Below are 19,957 nucleotides of genomic sequence, written 5' to 3'. Positions count from 1 at the left end.
TCCCATTTGCCCATTACTTTCAAAAACTAAATGTTGCCTTTAGATAAAATCAAAATGCACTGTGATAATGCCAATTCCCAATTAGGCATCTCATCAGTATCCCAAGAACGACTGAGGGTATTATATTCAAACTTTCGGGGCTACTTCTGCTCTTAAAATTTAACCAAATCCAAATAGCGTAAGTGTATCCAAGCTATCAAAGAAAGTTAACAATTTTTTTTTGCAAATGGTGTCATGTTTACCATTTCAGGTCAACTAGAGGAGGTATGAAATCAAATTAAACAGTCTATTTGTGTCCAGATTTTTAAAAGTGAGTTAGTTGTTAAAAATTACTGAAAATTTTTCTCCAGCATACAAATAGCAGGCCAAAGTATAGAGCCTTAAAAAACGAAAAGATTTAAAGTACTATTTTCTTTTTCCCTGAAAAGACTATGTCAATATACGAGCAGAAATTAAACGAATTACGAATTAAATTAAACGAATTAAATGAATCTCGTAAAACGAACAGAAATTAATTAAAAAACTTTTTCCACCAAATAAGTTTTTCAGAAAAAGTAAAGAACTCCATTAAATAAAAAATGAGCAAAAATAAAATCAAAGAATCTACCAAGCGTGAAACTACCACAAATCAGCATCGATAAATAAATGAAACACCAAAACGAACAGAAATTACAATAAATAACCGAGTCAAACTCAAAACGATCAGAAATTAACATTAATTGGGCGCAAAGCCCCTATGCCTTCCCAAGGCCAGAACAAAATTTTCATTTTACTAAAAAAATACAAATGAATGTGCAGTGTCAGTTTAATATACATATGCTGAAATTTATTCCTCAAAGTGTTAATGATCTTTGATTTATTAAAGTTATAAAAGTAAAAACATTTATATTTTTTCAGTAAAGTGCAAATTTTGTTCTGGCCTTGGGAAGGCATAGGGGTTTATTTGAGGGGTGCTATTTGAAAAATTTCCACACAAATTGGCTTGAAAATAATTAATCTTAAAAGGCTGCTTTAAGCAGCAAGGTAACAAAAAAATGTTTAATTGACCGTAAGAATTGTCATTTTCCCGCGCATTTTTCTTCTTTCTTACTTTTGTTGAAGATGACTTCCACACATCAGGATAGAGTGGGGGGGGGGGAAGCATGGTCTGGAGGGGAAAATTTTACCCTCTCAAATCAACTATATGCTCTGCTTAAATACTAATGACTTTGAGCTGACTGCGTAATTTCATGCTGAAATTTTTTTTTCCAAATGTTTCGAATAACTAGCATGTATTATAAACATAAAAGTATATTTTTGGAATAGGAAAATGGAAAAAAAATAACCATAAAGAAAAAAATGAAAGCAATATTTATGTGCGCAGACAATTTTTCGCCCCTATATTAGAAAAACTGCTCTTTTTTGTGGACAAAAAGAACCCAGAGTACTAGGTTTTCTCAAAATTGTTCCCGCCACATGACAGTAGGATCCCGGGCAAGCGCAGTTTTTGATAAAAAACAGCTGTTTTTTGACAAAAAAAAGCTGTTTCCTGTTATTACCACAAAACCTACAAGAAACAGAAACAGGTATTCTGTTTTTTGTTGACCTGTTCTGTTTTAGTCAAGCCCTGTTTATTTTTTTTCTGTTTCTTCAGAAAAACAGAGCAGTGCCCATGCTTATTTAAAACCCTTACCCTGAGGGTTGTGGGGGAGTGTCCTCCTCAAAAAAATATTTTCTATCTGGAAATCAACTACGCTGTACAAAATGGCTATCTCAAAATTTTGATTGGATGTGTTTGGGGGAATAATGGGCGTGGGAGGGGGGCTAGTTGCCCTCCTATCACTTTCAACTATTAAAAAGGGCACTAGCCTTTTCAATTTCCAATCAAATGAACATTTTTTGAAGTTTCTACGACAACGCTTTCTATAAAAACCTTATATGTCCCCAGGGCATAACTTAAAGCCCTTGCCCTGAGGGCTGTGGGGGGAGTGTCCTCCTCAAAAATATTTTTTCTATATAGAAATCAACTATGCTGAACAAAATGGCTATCTCAAAATTTTTATTGGATGTGTTTGGGGAAATGATGGGCGTGGGGGGGGGGGAGGGGGCTAGTTACACTCCAATCGCTTTCGATTATTCAAAAGGGCACTAGCCTTTTAATTTCCAATAAATTGAGCCTGTTTTGAAGTTTCTACGACAACGCCTTCTATAAAAACCTTATATGCCCCAAGGGCGTAACTTAAAACCCTTGCCCTGAGGGTTGTGGGGGAGTGGCCTCCTCAAAAATATATTTTCTATTTGGAAATCAACTACGCTGACCAAAATGGCTATCTCAAAATTGTGATGGGATGTGTTTAGGGGACTGGTGGGCGTGGGGGGGGGGCTAGTTGCCCTCCAATCATTTTCGACTATTAAAAATGGAACTAGAACTCTCGATTTCCGATCAAATGAGCCCACTTTGAAGTTTCTACGACGACCCCTTCCATATGAAGTGCCTCTGGGAAAAAAAATAAATAAATAAATAATAAAACATTGGAGCTGTATGGCCTTTACTATAGACAACGCTACAGCGTTGCCTCTGACTTTGTGAAAGTGGCCTCTCAAATGTCCATTCAAAGTCATTATTTCTTTTGCGTTGAGTTTGATATCTCTTTTTCTTTCAAAACGAATAAGATAAAAATAAAAATGTATTCCTTATTGTCTTCGGTTATTTTCTGGTAAAACTTTAAATGGATTGGGATGGAAAAGGAGTGTACAAAGCTGTGTTGGCCTCAGGCGGCTAGTTACCAAAGTTAATTGTTAATATTAGCAGTAGTAATATTATTTTCTCATCCCATGTTTTATTTGTTGGCAATAGAGCCTTGCAAGGCAGCTATATCCAGTGTTTTTGCTTATATTGCTTATTTTACTTAATCATAAGTTTAATCGATAAATTCGAATTAGGAGGATGGTATTTAATACTTCTCTATCAACAGGCTGTACTTCATTCACTATTCTATTTTCTTCTGGTTCTCCTAGTGGCGGATTACCCAGGTCAGGCAGAGAGAGAGGTTCCAGAGGTTGCATTTGTTGGTCAGGAATATTGTCTTCGTCGTCAATAATTGGTGGTCGTTGCCTTGGGGTTATTCTAGGCACTTGCTGATCCTGACCATTAACATCTTGAACATCAGGTTCTTCTGTGCCAGAATCTTCGTCATTGTCATGAACCTGTTGGCCACCAATAATAATTAGATTTAAAGGTTTTTATATCAAAATGTGGAGGGAATTCAAACATATTAAAAATTGAAGGAAGAACTCAAGGAGTAGGCCTAAAAGTAACAATATAGAGTTATAAGCGCAAAAAAGAAAACCATAACCTTAGGAAAAGAAACACATTAAAGAACTAGATAAAAAAAGAAGATGTAAGAGTAAAAGTATAACAGAAGGAAAGAGAAAAATAGTTAAGACATGTATGGATATGGGAGAAAACATCGACGTTTATAAAAGATTAAATAAAAAAAAAAGTTTTTATAACTGAAAGTAAGGAGCGACATTAAAACAAGACGAACAGAAATTATTCTGTATTTGAAAGGGGTTGTCTCCTCCTCAACGTCTCGCTCTTTACGGTAAAGTTTGACTCTGTCTCACAACTTTATTCTTTTAAACAATAAAAAACTTTAGCGTAAAGAGCGAGCTGTTGAGGAAGGGACAGTCCCTTTCATATACGGAATAATTTCAGTTCGTTTTAAGTTTTAATGTCGCTCCTTACTTTCAGTTAAAAATACTTGTTTTTTTTATTTAATTTGTGAAGGTTTTTGAATTAATGCAGCTTCGATTTTGGCTCACTGTACATGAATAATTAAAATGAAATTTGCAAATTAGGGGCATAAACCCCCCCCCTAAACTTCAAAGGATACGACAATATAGTCCCATGCCCTACAGTACAGAGAACGGACGAGATCAAGTACACGTCTTGACGTTTCACATGAGATCGAAACAATACCATAAATTATTTTTATTTTACCTTACATATATTCAGATAGATACACGTATATAAAAGCCAGTAGTCATACACACAAAACAAAAAAAAAGACACGAAAAAATAAATATCTACAAAACATCCAAATGCAATAGCTAGATTTCTCGAAGTAGACACCAAAAATACTTCGATGCAGCGAAAAACTTTAACCTCTAAACTCGCCAATCTTTGGCAAAAACTAAAAAAATGATCAAGCCCATCCCCAGCCTCCCTGCAGAGGGGCAAGCTTACGTACCTTCCGGTCCATCCTGGTCCTTAAACCCCAAGTCCTTTTTACGCAATAATATACAATTTGTCTGTGCCTGCAACCGACATTTAAGCTCCACGGTAGGTTCACTATCAAATAATACTCCTCTCTATACACTTCTTAATCTGGTTATAATGACGCAAGCTACAAAATTTCTCTAAACAAGTTAGTTAGACCTGAGTCTCCTGGTTCCGAAGGAGCGATACCGGTGCAATTCTGCAACGTCCCGGACTGAACCGGAAATGGTTAGGCCAGGATCAAAGGCACTCGAACAGGCTGTTTGTTCCCTGGCACTGATGTTCTCCAAGGTATTGGTCAAGCTTCTCTGTCCCTAATCATTGAGGGAAAACCAGAGTGTGCACCTCAAAGTGACAGTCTTGTGTATCGTTGGAAAAGTCAGATCCTCACCAATTTTATGTAACTTTATGTTACACCTGGAACCCGCTCATAGCATCTCGGTCTTAAATTTTACGAAAAAAAAAGTCCAAGGGTGAGATTTAAACCCGCTCCCACAAGTTGAGAGCGCAAAGATCCGAACCCCACAATGCAATAGACCTACGTGTCCATCCACTACCCCATACCGGGTTATTTCCATTACATAATGATTGATGTTTTTATGAAGCCAGACTCAGTGGAATGCTAACGCACACAAAGTGCCATGAGTCTGGGAAGGTTACAGTTACAGTAATTTCTACGTAACATCTAAATGAAAAATGAATGGTCTCAACAGTTTGTCATCTACTACGGCGTCCCCAGCGTAAAGTGAAGTGTCTTCGCATCTAGCGACAGTAACCTTCACAAAACCTTCCATATTCATCAGATGAAAAGGTATTTTGAAACATTCTTCTGGAATGCAAGATCCATCAAATACGAGACACCCCGCCATGTCATAGCATATGACATGGCGCATATATTCCAAAGTATAAGGAAAATGTTGTCTGCCTTTCCGAAACGAAGCTCTTAAGTGCCTTGTCCGAAGAGATACACATAGCGATAGCACAAAGAGATGAGAAGCACACATTTTGAACTCTGAAGTATAGGACGGTACCGGACTTCATGGTCGGAGGTTTATGTTGATCACTGTAGCTCAATGCACGCTTTTTGAGCGGATCTCTACTTGCCCAAAAATTGGCCTTGTCCGCTTAAAACCAGACCCAAAGCTTCAGAATGGTTTTAAAACTCGTCTTGATGATTTTTTTCTCGTGCAAGAATTCCCGGTTCTATTATGAAGAGAGTTATGGTATATTTGGTTTTTAAAAAGCTGGAGACATATAAATTGCAAGGATTCGATCAGATTTCTGCCAATCATTTATTTTTTTGCAGTGATTTATTTTTTGAGCGCATTTTTGTATTTTTTCAAATGGTTTTTAACGCAAGAATAGAACCTGGTTCTTTTTGTCTAGGTTCCCTGACACCTACTTTGAAAAAGGGTAAAGCATCGTATGAGTGCTCTTCATACCGCCCGATTACCGTTGCAACTACTTTTTGCAAGCTTTTTGAGTTGTTGATTATAGATGAGTTACAATCAAAGTGCAGTGTCCAGGACCACCAGTTTGGCTTTCAGACTGGCCTTGGCTTTCAGACTGGCCATGCACTTAGTGCTCTTATTTCGGGTATAATTGATGCAGAAAACTGTGGTGAAATCCTAGCACTAGCATCCCATGACGTCAGACGTGCTTTCGATTCATTGATACTTGAAGATATAATACTTGATATGGGTGTTAGAGGTGTTGATCCTTGTTTTTTGGCACAACTGTAGGATATTTTTGTTCACTTAAAAGCTGAGATTTTGCTTCCTGCAGCCATCGGCTCGGGACAGATCCCATTAATTGACTGTGCCATTGAGTTGTCACCACGTGGCAACCCTATGTTGCCAGTAAATAAAGGAGTAAGGCAGGGTGCTATTACTTCACTGACTGCGTTTAACAATAGCATTGTTAAACCTCAGTCTAATGCCCTGACTACATGTATTCTTCTTGGGATCAACGTCTCCCTGATTGCTTACGCAGATGACGTCTTTAATCTAAGGCGTTTTCTGCGTGGCCTGGAAGAAAATTTTCTGCAACCCCAGTGCATATATCATACAATAGGACTCCAGTTTAACGCTGACAAATCTGCTGTGTTGTTGTTTAATTCAAAAGAAAGTGAGCACGCGCCAGTTCGATTAGGTAATGCCAAAGTTGAGCTTGTTGATTCCATTGTGTCTCGGTCTCCCTTTCTGCTGAGTTGTTGTTTAATTCAAAAGAAAGTGAGCACGCACCAGCTCGATTAGGTAATGCCAAAGTTGAGCTTGTTAATTCTATTGTGTATCTAGGTTTCCCGTTCGGTAGTTCAATTACTGAAACCCTTCGACTTCTTATGGCTCACTTCCACAAACGCACGTCGTACACCTACAGCCGTATTGTTGCAAATAATCGGAAATTTGATCGTCAAATTCTATCACGACTTTATAACGCTATAGTGCTCCCTCATTTGCTGTACTTGAGCCCGTACTGGCGAATTTTTACTCTGAGTGATAGGCGTAATCTTCGAGCTACATGTAATAGGTTTGGAAGTTTTTGCTGCGGTTGCCCCCGTGGACGAGGAATCAGTACATGTCTAGGAGGTTTAATATAATTGAGCCAGAGGATGCTGTAGGAGCGCAAATCCGGTGTTTTAATTTGTGTATCTGCGGCCACCCGTGGGCTGAATTGCTACGACAGCAATGGACTGTCAAGTTTTATCTTGTTGACTTTGTATGGCTTTTTATATTTTGTGTTATTTGCTTTGCAGTGATGTTTTCTTTTGTTTTCTTGTTGTTTTGCTCCATCTACCTTTGTTTTTGATAGGTTAATAAAGTATATATATATATATATATATATATATATATATATATATATATATATATATATATATATATATATATATATATATATATATATATATATATATATATATATATACATATATATATATATATATATATATATATATATATATATATATATATATATATATATATATATATATATATATATATATATATATATATATATATATAAATATTATAAAAGTATATGCTCTCACCCCTGATATTACCGAGTCCCAGGAGGATACATTCCAAACAGAGCTAAATTATACAGTGAATAGATGTACAATGCGATATTACCTCATAGCAGCAAAAGACTGGAATGGCCGATTGGGTACTACTGACGAATTAATCGATGACATCAACAGGCACTATACATACTGACAGCAATGCAGAAAATGGTTAGAGCATCATTCAGTTTTCAAATGTTGACCAACCTGTGGTTGAAAACTCATTGTTCCAACCCATCACATGTCGCGCTAAAAATTATATCACTATAGCCTAGACTATATTCTATTCAGGAAAAGATTTTGAAGCTCTGTCCATGATGCCTGTTCCTCTAGCAAAGCCTATACTGGATCCAGAGCAGGGAGCGACCTTACACCCCTTGGAGCAAAGATCTCCGCCATGGTATGAGGAAGAAACTTGATCGAAATAGAAGACTAAACAACGCCAAACTGGGTTCTGATCAACCCAAACATGGGTTTTGCCTGCAGCTCCGAAACAACTTCGATGTTCTACCCAAGACTGCTGAAGACCCCGAAAAAATGTGGCTGGTTTTTAAGACTACCTCTACCGAATTTGTATCTGATATACTTAGCCACTCCCCCAAAATAGAGTTAATTTTGACAGAAAATCTGGAGATGATCAAGGAGAGACGCATTTCAATCTATTTAGACAAACAGTCTAAACTGCTACTGAGAAGGCACATTAAACAAAATGCATAAAAGGACCACGCTTGTCACTGGGAGGAAGTCGCACGTGATCTAGAAAACGCAATGCAAAATCCCAACTCACGATGGATATAATTATCAGATTATTAAAGAAGCAGCCAGAAAGAAGTCATATGCCCTCGACACTACCAAGAACGAACAAGAGGATTTTTTTTTTTCGAACATGCGGGCTTAATCATGTTGGGGTTCAGAAGTTCACTAAAGTGCATTTTCTGTCGTTCTGCTTTTAATTTGAATCCTAGTCTCTTCTTTCTAATTTCTAGATATATGTTAAGGGTTAAATACTAAATTTGTTGATTTTGCTAAGCTGTATTCCTGTTTTTGTAATTATTTCTTATAAACAAAAATTTCATAATGCCAATTTGACAAAACAACAACACAATCCATAAATTTCCTGTGAATTCCCATGACCCTTTCTAGACATTAGGACAAGGACATTAGTAAGGTGGGATTCAATTAATTTGAAAGGGAATATAGAAACCAACCAAATAGACTTTTTGTATGACTTTTGGTTTTATTAAAGCTAAGTTTATAAGATATACCTCACATCATAATTTAAATTTGAAAACCAACAACAAAATTGGCAAATTTAATATTTACTCCCTTGGCCCCATCCTGGCAATATGAAATAGGAGATTCAATTAAACTGAAGGCAATCAGAAAAAGTTAAATAGAGTAACTCTGATTAAGATGAAGCAAGAATTTGTTGGTATTGCAAATAGTTTGGAGAGATATCTTAGACCACATTTACCTCATTTTTTTCTTCTTTATTTCTGACTTTATTTTTCAAGTGATCTTAACTGAGGACGCTTGAACCTTTGGACCACAGTTTATATAATTATCCAGTATGATCATTCCCTATCTCACCCATTATAAAAACCCGGACCAAGGTGCGAGTGCTCCAGAGAAGGTTTTTGCAGATAGAAACATAAGCGACATCAGATCTTTCCACGGGTAGACAAGTCAGACGCGAAACAATCGGAAAAAAGTGGAAACCCGCTATTACGAATAATGCACTTTGTTGGAAACAATCGGAAACAGACTAACCCGCTAATGCAGAAAGAAGTGGGAGGAGCTTTTTGTTCGTACCGAGAATGAAGACCAGAAATGATCTGCGATAAACTTACTGGATAATTCTATAAACTGTGCTTTGGACTCTGGAACCTATGTTCTATTTTTGAAATACACGTTCAAGCGTCTAGAATACTTTTTTTTTAAGGAAATATCGGTTATTTTTCCTAAAACAAAACATTTTTGTCACATTTTCCTGGGAACTAAGAATCACAAATGTAAAAAAAGAAAATTCGGCTCTGATATACTGGATATCTCCAAGAACCCCGCTTACAAAACATCATTTAGGTCACGCTAAATAATTACTGCGGGAAGCACATGCTACTTTAGAAACTAATATCTTGAAACCAGACGTGATGCCGATTGTAACTGTTTTCAATACCCACTCTATGTCACTTCAGCGAAGCACATATTTTGGTGCAAAGGGGCAACCAGCCTTCATACCTGCCCACCCGAAGGCTTCGTCTTTGCAGAATTAAATAAATAATTTCTGTTCGTCTTAAGTTTTAATGTTGCTGCTTGTTTCAGTAGAAAAAAAATATTTTTATTCAATTTCTGACCCTTTTTCAAATAACCTTAGGAAATCCAGCTCCCACTCCCGGAAAAATTCCACTCCCAAAGAAAACTTCCTCCATGGAATTAATAATTTTAATTAATTTTTCTCCCTAGCGTAGTGAGGTATATCTGTAATGGTTTATATTCTTTTTTTATTGCATTAAATAAAAGTAAAAAAAAGTTCCTCCGACGTAAAATCCTTCCCGGTGGGAATTTACCCCTGGAAATTCCATCCTTGCAGCAAATTCACCGCGGAAAATTTATAGCGGACGATTCCGCCAAAGGAAAAAATATTCCTTAGCACACTTTCATTAGAAAAGTCTCGTTTTTATTTGATTTTTGATCGTTTTTCAGGTCATGACGGAATCCTTCTGTGTGGAAAAGTTTCTACTGGTGATAATTTCCCCATGGAAAATCCCCCTCACATTAAAATACCCAATAGAATTCCAACTCTGCCAAAAATTTACCCCGGACAGTTCCCACCAGAGCATCTTCACATGTAAAATGGAGTCGCCAACAAAAAAGAAGGACAAAAATAAGGCAAATTTCGTATATAAATTCAGGCAAATTCTCCCCGTGTAAAATATACCCTGGAAAGTCCACCCCCGCCAGAAACTCCCCTCTCAATGGGATATTCTACCCATAGAGAATCCTTCCCCAGAAAATACCCCCTGAAAAATGTCTGTATACTTCCGAATAACAAATATTATATGCAAACAATGTATAAATTTCATAAACTGTAGCCTTTACTCTGGGGGCTGTGGGGGTGGCAGGTCTTCTCCAAAGCATAGTATTTGAATATTTCTACTATTCTCAACAGAATGGCAATCTCAAAATATTGGTCGGACAAATTTGAGGGAAAAGGGACATGGGAGGGGAGCGAGTTACCCTCCGATGTTTTTGGTTGCTTAAGGGCACTAGAGCTTCTAATTTTCTGTCAAATGAGCCCTCTCCCGATCTTCTAGGACTACGGGTTCGATAAGATGAACCCTAGAAACAGCAAAAAAAAAAGCAAAAAAAAAAGTCTTTTTAAGAGTCAAAAGTGATTGGAGGGCAACCAGCCCCCTCCCCAAACATCATTTCTCCAAACACATCCAGTCAGAATTTTGAGATTCCAGTAATTATGTCTTTGGGGATAACAACCCCCACAGCCCTTAGGACAAGGGCTATATGCTATACTAGTTGGCGATTATTAAAACATAAGGATTTTATGGAACAAATGGTCATATAAACTTCGGAGCGAGTTCATTGGATTGGAAATCAGAAATCCTTGTACCCTTTTTAAGAGCCAAAAGTGATCAAAGGGCAATTAGCCCTCCTCCTAAGTCTTCTTTCCTCAAATACATCCGATAGAAATATTGACATAGCCATTTTGTTCAAAATATTCTAAGGTTTATACAACAAGGCTTTTGGGGTTGACACAATCCCCTATAGCCTTGGGGCAAGGGTTGTAAGTTATGCTTCGGCGTGGATATAAGATTTTTATGGAAGAGGTGGTAGTAAAACTTTAGAGGAAGCCCATTTGATTGGAACTTGAAAGTTCTAGCTCCCTTTTAAGAGTCAAAAGTGATAGGACGGTAAGTAGCCTCCACCCTGACGCCCTCTTTTCCTCAAACACATCTGATCGAAATTTTGAGATAGGCGTTTCGTTGAAAATAGTCTATAGATCATTTAAAAATACCTCTAGGATAGGCAAGTCCTCCAGAGCCCAAGGACAAGGATTGTAAGTTATGCCGCGAGGGCATATACGGTTTTATAGAATGGGTGGTCGTATAAACTTTGGAGGCAGCTCCTTTATTTGAAAAGCGGAAGTTCTAGTGCCCTTTTTAAGAGTCAAAAGTGACTTATGATCAACCAGCCCCCCCCCCAACAAATATCACTTCCCAGAACACATCTAATCGAAATTTTGATACAGGTATTTTTTCAGCATTGCTGAAAGGCCCAGGAATTATGTCTTTGGGGATATAAGCCTCCCCACAGCCTCAAGGGCAAGGGCTGTAAGTTAAGCAATTTTTCCATTGTTAACATATAGTATATGTTATTGAGAAATTCTGCGGTATTATAACAGGGGTGTTCAACTGGCCAAAAAGCAACATATACATGGTAATGCTGTTATTAATACTGCTTCTACTACCGCTACTGCAACACTACTACTGCTTCTCCTAATACCACCACTACTATGATACTAGCACTATTAAGACTAAGTGTATGAAGGTGGAAATTTGAGAGAATAGTGAGGGGAAATTTAAACTAACTCAAAAGACACTATATGCATGCAGATTGTCAAAAGGGAGTATCTCAAAACAGATTTGGGTATTAATTTGGAATTTTGAGAGAATGCTTGAGGGGGGATATCAATTGACTAAAAGGTAATATGTGCACGCTACCACTAATACTACTACGAGTATAACTCACTGCGTAGGCACCCTCTGTAAATATTTTCTTTTCCATTGATTCATATTGTAAAAGTGTTGTTTTGTCTTGTAGTGATTTAATGAGAAATTAAATGAACTTGAAATTGAACTTGAACTACCACTGCTACATTTACTACTACTATTGCAACTGCTACTTCTATTGCAACTACTTGTAAGGCTAAGAGCATTAAGATGAAAATTTCGGGAAGTGTAAGAATATACAGGTTATCAGGAGGACATATTGGCAATGTCATAGCAACAGCTAACTGTATTAAGTTGAAACTTACAGGCAAGGCCGTACCCAGAGGGGATTAGGGGGGTTGAACCCCTCCCGAAATATTGTTTTTTTACTCGTAAAAACGTAACAAAAATGGATATAAATAAATTTTGTATGCGTTTTTTGAGTTTTTTTGTGTACCACCCCCCCCCCCCCCAAAAAAATCTTTTAGTAAAACCCCCTCCGAAAAAAAAATCCCGGGTACGGCCTTGCTTACAAGACTTGATGAGAAGGATGTTAATCTGACCAAAAAGTGATGTGTTAAATCTTCTGCTGCTACTAGTACTAGTGCTATTACTGTTAATACTACAAGTAGTATTACTAACACAACTACTGTGACTACTAATACAACCATGACTAAGGGTATGAAGGTAAAATTTTTCGGGAATACTGAGGGGGAAGGTGAACTGAATCACAACACCCCGTCTGTACGTGCGGGTTGTGGGGGTTGTTGAACTAATCAAAAGACAATATTTGCATCTTAATATTAATGCTTCTACTCATACTACTACTACTGCCTCTGCTATTACTACAAATAAAGCTAAGATTACTACTATTAATAGTACTGCTACTGCTATTGCTACTACTATTACTACTGGTACTACTATTGCTGCTTCGAAAACTAAATATATTAACGTTAATATTTCGGTAAATTCTTAAGCAGTATTGAACTACATCGGAATACACTATGCCCATACAGGTTCTCACGATGACGTATCACCCATGTTTTAGGAATGGTTTATTCTATTAAGTTGAAATTTCCAGAGTGTGTTGAAGGGAATGTTGAAAAAAAAAGAAAAAAAAACTGCTTTTTGCTATGCTTTGTGCATATTACTACTACTAATGCTACAACTGCTACTACAATTATTGCTACTATGCCCGGTAAGGTTATTAATGTGAAGCTTTCAAGGAGTATTTAAGCAAAAGTGGATCTAAATCAGAACGAACTGTGAGCATGTAGATTGTCAAAAGGGTGACACAGCAATATCTGAAGAATGGCATACATTATTCAGTTAGACCTATTAGGCTAAATTGTGGTGGATCTTGAACTAGCCAGAAAGTACTATGTGTATACTATTTGTACTACTGCTACGATTACAATTTCCCATTTTGCTTTAATACTAAATGTTGCTTTAAAACTAAACCAAATCACTATGTGTGTGTGCTGATTGCCAATAAGATATCTCAGCAATATCCCGAGAACGACTGAGGGTATTAGGTTGAAACAAGTTGAAACTATTGAACTAAATCAAAACACACTACACCCATACAGGTTGTCAAGAGGACGTATCAGCAATGCTTCAGGAACGGTTTATGGCATTAAGTGTATACTTTTAGCATGTATTGAAGGGGATGTTGAAGAAAACAAAAGGCGCTACATGCATACTGCTATTAAGGCTACTACTGCTACTACGCAAGCTAAGGGTATTAACTTGATGCTTTCAAGGAATATTAAGGCGGATGTCGAACTAAATCAAAACGAACTATGAACATGTAGATTGGCAAAACTGTGACACAGCAATATCTCAAGAACAGGTTACATTATTAAGTCGGACCTTTCAGTGTAAGTTGTGACAAAATTTGAACCAGCCAGAAGGCACTATGTGCATACTATTGATACTACAATTATGATTAGTGTTGCCCATTATGCTTCAAAACTAAATGTTTCTTTAAAACAAAATTAAAAATCACTGTGTGTGTGTTGGTTGCCAATAAGATATCTAAGCAACATCCAAAGAACAACCAGCGGTACAAAGTTGAAACTTTTAGTGCTACTATTTATAATTACTTCTGCTCTTACAATTTAACCAAACCGAATAAGTTTAAGTGTATCCAGGTTGTCAAAGAGCATAGATAGAATTCTTCGGGAATAGTATAAAGTTTTACTTTGCAGGTCAACTTGAGGAGGAATAAAACTAAATTAAACAATACTGTTGGTGCCTAGATTTTCAAAAGGGTGTATGCTGTTGAAAATTGTTGAAAAATTTGTCCAACATACAAACAATAAGCCGAACTAAGGATTCTTATAGAAAAAAAAAGAAAAGATATAAAATATTATTTTCTTTTTCAAAGAAAAAGACTATGTCAATAAAAAACGAACGGAAATTAATTTGAAAAATTTATTCACAGAATAAGCTTTTCAAAGGAAAGTAAAGAGCTCCATCAAACCAAAATAGAGCAGAAGTAAAGTTAAATAATCTACCAGGTGTAAAACTACAAAAAACACCCTCAATAAATAAATAAAACTCAAAACGAACAGGAATTACAAAAAATTACTGAGTTCAAAGTCAAAACGAGCGGAAATAAACATGAATAGGGCTGACAACCCCATGCCTTCTCAAGACCAGAGCATAACTTCCACTTCACTGAAAAAACAAAAAACAAAACAAAAACAAGTAAATGTGGATTGACAGTTTAATATACATATACTGTTATTAATTCCTTAAAGTCTTAATGATTTTTTATTTATTAAAGTTAAACAAGTGAAAACATTTAAAATGTATTTAGTCATTTATTGTAATTTCTGGTTGTTTTAGGTTTCATTTATTTGGTGATGGTAATTAAAGGTAATTTTAAGCTTGGAAAAGTATTAGACTTTATTTTTACTCATTTTTGGTTTAATGGGGCTCTTAACTTTCTTTGAAAAAGTTATTTTATAGAAAAAGCTTGTTAAATTAATCACCATAAAACGCCAATTCTTTTGATGTATCTATTGTTATCAAAATATCTGTTTTTTAGAGTTTTGCTTGCTTTTGGGCCGAGTTACTCCTTACAGTTCGTTACAACGTACTGTTTGATTCGGATGGAGAGTCTCCTCTGTACCAAAAAAAAGAAAAAACAATTCAGCCTAAGTACAAGTTTTTTAGTATCTGAACCACTAAAAAATTAAATCGAATATCGTTCAAATATCGTTTACTTTTCTTGCATCTATGCCAACCTCACAAGTAAAAAATACTGACATTTCTGTCTCACAGATCATGTTCCAAATAGCACTGCTATAAAAAAAATTCTGCAGTATTTACAATAAATTTTCCAGAAAATTTTGTTTTGTCATCCTGTTGGATACTTTTCCGAGAAAGAGGTAATTGGGGTGACCAGTCGTTTCTTCTGTGGGTTTATTGCTTTACTTAAAGTTATTATTCCACTCTTAGTTACTGCTTTTTTTTCTTTTTTTTTTAATGGAACTATCAGTCTTCTAGTAGCAGGTTAATTATATATATTTACATTATTTTATAATAACAATTTATAAACCTTTGTTTATTTTAAAAGAGTGAGGGATTCGAGGAAGGGACAATCCCCTCATATACAGGTTAAATTGTGTTCAATCTCAGTTTCAATTTTAATCTTTAGTTTCATTTGAAAAAAAAAACTTGAGTTTTGTTTTTAATTTTTGTTAGCTTTTACACCATATCTAGGATTATCCTAAATAGGGGAGAAGCTGCCACCACTTAGCACTCATTCTTTACTCTAAAGTTTAACTTTTACATAACAGTACTTCAAAAAGGGCTCATTTGCTTTTAAAAATTAAATAGAAATTTCCTTAGAAAAACATCGTTTCTGCCATAAGATCAAACCTTTGAGCCTCTTAGGAGCCATACTGCATGCAACATTCAATATCATTCTATTCATATGTACAAAGGAAGGTTTATCTAAATGTACATCCAACTTATCTGAAGCCCCTCACATGGATAAAAGTTGGGTACTAAAAACACTTTTTTGAAGCTTATTTACCCTCTCCATAAAAGATCTGCCTGCCTTCACTACAATAGCAGGGGTGCAACACCGCGATAGTCTATAACCATTGATTTTAGTCGACAAACAGTCTTAGTAACGGGTTTACGTTTCAAGGAATGCATGTATGTTTAGGGGTAGATGTTAAACTTTGTGTCAGGATCGCCTAACGGACAAGGAGGCTAGACAATCCCTCTTTCAATAATTTTCATAATTTTGCAAGATTACATTTTGGAGCTGTTTGGGCCAAAATTGCTGTTCAAAGGCAGCGCGCTAGCGCTGCCTAAGTAAAGAACGATGTGGGCAAAATGTGTTGTTTTTTTTTGTTGGTTTTTTCTTCATGCCCAGGCACTTTGTATCGTAGGAGTTGTCGTAGAAACTTCAAAAAGGGTTTATTCAATTAAAAATTGGAGCGGCTAGTGCCCTTTTTAATGGTCAAAGGGGATTAGACGGAAACTACCCGCTCCCCCCACGCCTATCCTTCCACCCAACACATCCAATCAACATTTTTAGATAACCATTTTGTTCAGCGTAATTGATTTCCAGATAGTAAATTTGGTTTTTAGGAGGAGGCTCCCACACAGCCCTCAGGGCAAGGGTTTTAAGTTACGCTCTGAGGGCATATAAGATCAATGTTGACAATGTACAGTTTATTAGTTTTTTTTTTCTTTAAAGTAGGGCACTTCATATACAAGGGGTCGCCGTAGAGACTTCAAAAGGAGCTCATTCGATTAGAAATCGAGAGTTATAGTGCCTTTTTTAATAGTAGAAAGTGATTGGAGGGCAACTAGCCCCCCCCCCCCTCACGCCCATCATTCCCCCAAACACACCCAATCAAAATTGTGAGATAGCCATTTTGTTCAGCGTAGTTGATTTCCAGATAGAAAATATGTTTTAGAGGAGGACACTCCCCCACAACCCTCAGGGCAAGGGTTTCAAGTTATGCGCTGGGGGCATATAAGGTTTTTATTGAAGGCTTTGTCGTAGAAACTTCAAAACAGGCTCATTCGATTGGAAATCCAAAGGGCTAGTGCCCCTTTTAATAGTCGAAAGTGATTGAAGGTAAACTAGCCCCCCCCCTCCTTCCACGCCCCTCATTCCCCCAAACATATCCAATCAAAATTTTGAGATAACCATTTTGTTCAGCGTAGTTGATTTCTAGATAAAAAATGTGTTTTTGAGGATACTCCGCCAAAACCCTCAGGGCAAGGGTTATGCCCGGGGGGCATATAACGTTTTTATAGAAGGCGTTGTCGTAGAAACTTCAAAAAAGGCTTATTCGAATGGAAATCTAAATGGCTAGTGCCCTTTTTAATAGCCCAAAGGGGTTGGAGGGCAACTAACCCCCCCACGCCCATCTTTCCCCCAAACATATCCAATCAAAATTGTGAGATGGCGATTTTATTCAACGTAGTTGATTCCCAGATAGAAAATAGGTTTTTGACGAGGACACTCCCCCACAACCCTCAGGGTAAGCGTTTTAAGTTATGCCCTGGGGGCATATAAGGTCTACTGGGGGTAGACCTTAAATGCCACCTTCTACTGGGGGTAGAAGGCGTTTTCGTAGAAACTTCAAAACAGGCTCATTCGATTGGAAATTCAAAGGGCTACTGCCCTTTTTAATTTTCGAAAGTGATTGGAGGGAAACTAACCTCCCTCCCATGCCCTTCATTCCCCCAAACACATCCAATCAAAACTTTAAGATAGGCAATTTGTCAGAGTAGCTGATTTCCAGATAGAAAATACCTTTTTGAGGAGGACACTCCCCACAACCCTCGGGGCAAGGGTTTTAAGTTATGCCATGGGGGCACATAAGGTTTTTATAGAAGGCGTTGTCGTAGAAACTTCAAAACCGGCCCATTCGATTGGAAATTCCAATGACGTTTGCCCTTTTTAATAGTCGAAAGTGATTGGAGGGCAATTACCCCCCCCCCCACAACCCATCATTCCCCCAAACACATCCAATCAAAATTGTGAGATAGTCATTTTGTTCAAAGTAGTTGATTTCCAGATAGAAAATATGTTTTTGAGGAGAACAATCCCCCACAACCCTCATGGCAAAGGTTTTAAGTAATGCTTTGAGGGCATAAAAGTTCAATGTTGACAATGTGCGGTTTATTTATTTTTTTTTTCTTTAAAGCAGGGCACTTCATATAGAAGGGGTCGTCGTAGAGACTTCGAAAGGTGCTCATTCAATTAGAAATCGAGAATTCTAGTGCCCTTTTTAATAGTAGAAAGTGATTAGAGGGCAACTAGCCCCCCCCCCCCTTTTGTTCAGCGTAGTTGATTTCCAGATAGAAAATAGGTTTTTGAGGAGGATACTCCCCCACAGCCTTCAGGGCAAGGGTTTTAAGTTATGCCCTGGGGCATATAAGGTTTTTATTGAAGGCGGTGTCGTAGAAACTTCAAAACAGGCTTATTAGATTGGAAATTCAAAGGGCTAGTGCCCTTTTTAATAGTCAAAAGTGATTGGAGGGCAACTAGCCCCCCCACGCCAATCATTCCCCCAAACACGTCCAATCAAAATTTTCAGATAGCCATTTTGTTCACCGTAGTTGATTTCAAGATAGAAAATGTGTTTTTGAGGATGACACTCCCCCACAACCCTCAGGGCAAGGGTTTTAAGTTGTACCCTGGGGGCGTATAAGGTTTTTATAGAAAACGTTGTCGTAGAAACTTCAAAAAAGGCTCATTCGATTGGAAATTCAAAGGGCTAGTGCCCTTTTTAATAGTTCAAAGGAATTGGAGGGCAACTAGCCACCCCCTCCCACGCTCATATTTCCCCCAAACACATCCAATCAAAATTGTGAGATGGCCATTTTAAGTTCAACGTAGTTGATTTCCAGATAGAAAATAGGTTTTTGAGGAGGACATTCTTCCAAAACCCTCAGGGCAAGGGCTTTAAGTTATGCCCTGGGGGCATATAAGGCTTTTATAGAAGGTGTTGTCGTAGAAACTTCAAAAGAGGCTCATTCGATTGGAAATTCAAAGGGCTAGTGCCCTTTTTAATAGTCGGAAGTGATTGGAGGGCAACTAGCCCCCCCCCACACACCCCACATTCCCCAAAACACATCCAATCAAAATTGTGAGATAGCCATTTTGTTCAGCGTAGTTGATTTCCAGATAGAAAATATGTTTTTCAGGAGAACACTCCCTCGCAACCCTCATGGCAAAGGTTTTAAGTTATGCCCTGAGGGCATAAAAGTTCAATGTTGACAATGTACAGTTTATTTTATTTTTTTCTTTAAAGCAGGGCACCTCATATAGAAGGGGTCGTCGTAGAGACTTCAAACGATGCTCATTCAATTAGAAATCGAGAGTCCTAGTGCCCTTTTTAATAGTCGAAAGTGATTGGAGGGCAACTAGGCCCCCCCCCGCACGCTTATCATTCCCCCAAACACATCCAATCAAAATTGTGAGATAGCAATTTTGTTCACCGTAGTTGATTTCAAGATAGAAAATGTTTTTAGAGAAGGACACTCCCCCACAACCCTCAGGGCAAGGGTTTTAAGTTATGCCCTGGGGGCTTATAAGGTTTTTATAGAAGGCGTTGTCGTAGAAACTTCAAAAAAGGCTCATTCGATTGGAAATTCAAAGGTCTATAGCCCTTTTTAATAGTCCAAACGAATTGGAGGGCAACTAGCCCCCCACGCCCATATTTCCCCCAAACACATCCAATCAAAATTGTGAGATGGCCATTTTAAGTTAAACGTAATTGATTTCCAGATAGAAATAAAGTTTTTGAGGAGGACACTCCCCCACAACCCTCAGGGCAAGGGCTTTAAGTTATGCCCTGGGAGCATATAAGACTTTATAGAAGGTGTTGTCGTAGAAACTTCAAAACAGGCTCATTCGATTGCGAA

General features: G+C 37.4%; 1 protein-coding gene across 1 annotated transcript in view; it reads right to left on the bottom strand.

Annotated features, from left to right (window-relative positions):
• morgue (modifier of rpr and grim, ubiquitously expressed) overlaps positions 1-19,957 on the bottom strand; it is an 81,165-nt gene that overhangs the window by 42,254 nt on the left and 18,954 nt on the right. The window contains exon 4 of the mRNA XM_089097491.1: positions 2,941-3,186. Within this exon, the coding sequence (XP_088953617.1) occupies positions 2,941-3,186 (246 nt within the window). The remainder of the gene's footprint in view (positions 1-2,940; positions 3,187-19,957) is intronic.

The sequence above is a fragment of the Artemia sp. Qi Xiang Cuo genome, chromosome 12, assembly GCF_049724085.1.
Source record: "Artemia sp. Qi Xiang Cuo chromosome 12, ASM4972408v1, whole genome shotgun sequence".
Taxonomy (NCBI): domain Eukaryota; kingdom Metazoa; phylum Arthropoda; class Branchiopoda; order Anostraca; family Artemiidae; genus Artemia; species Artemia sp. Qi Xiang Cuo.
Note: the sequence above shows the minus strand (reverse complement) of the source record. Positions and strands in the feature narration are given on the sequence as shown.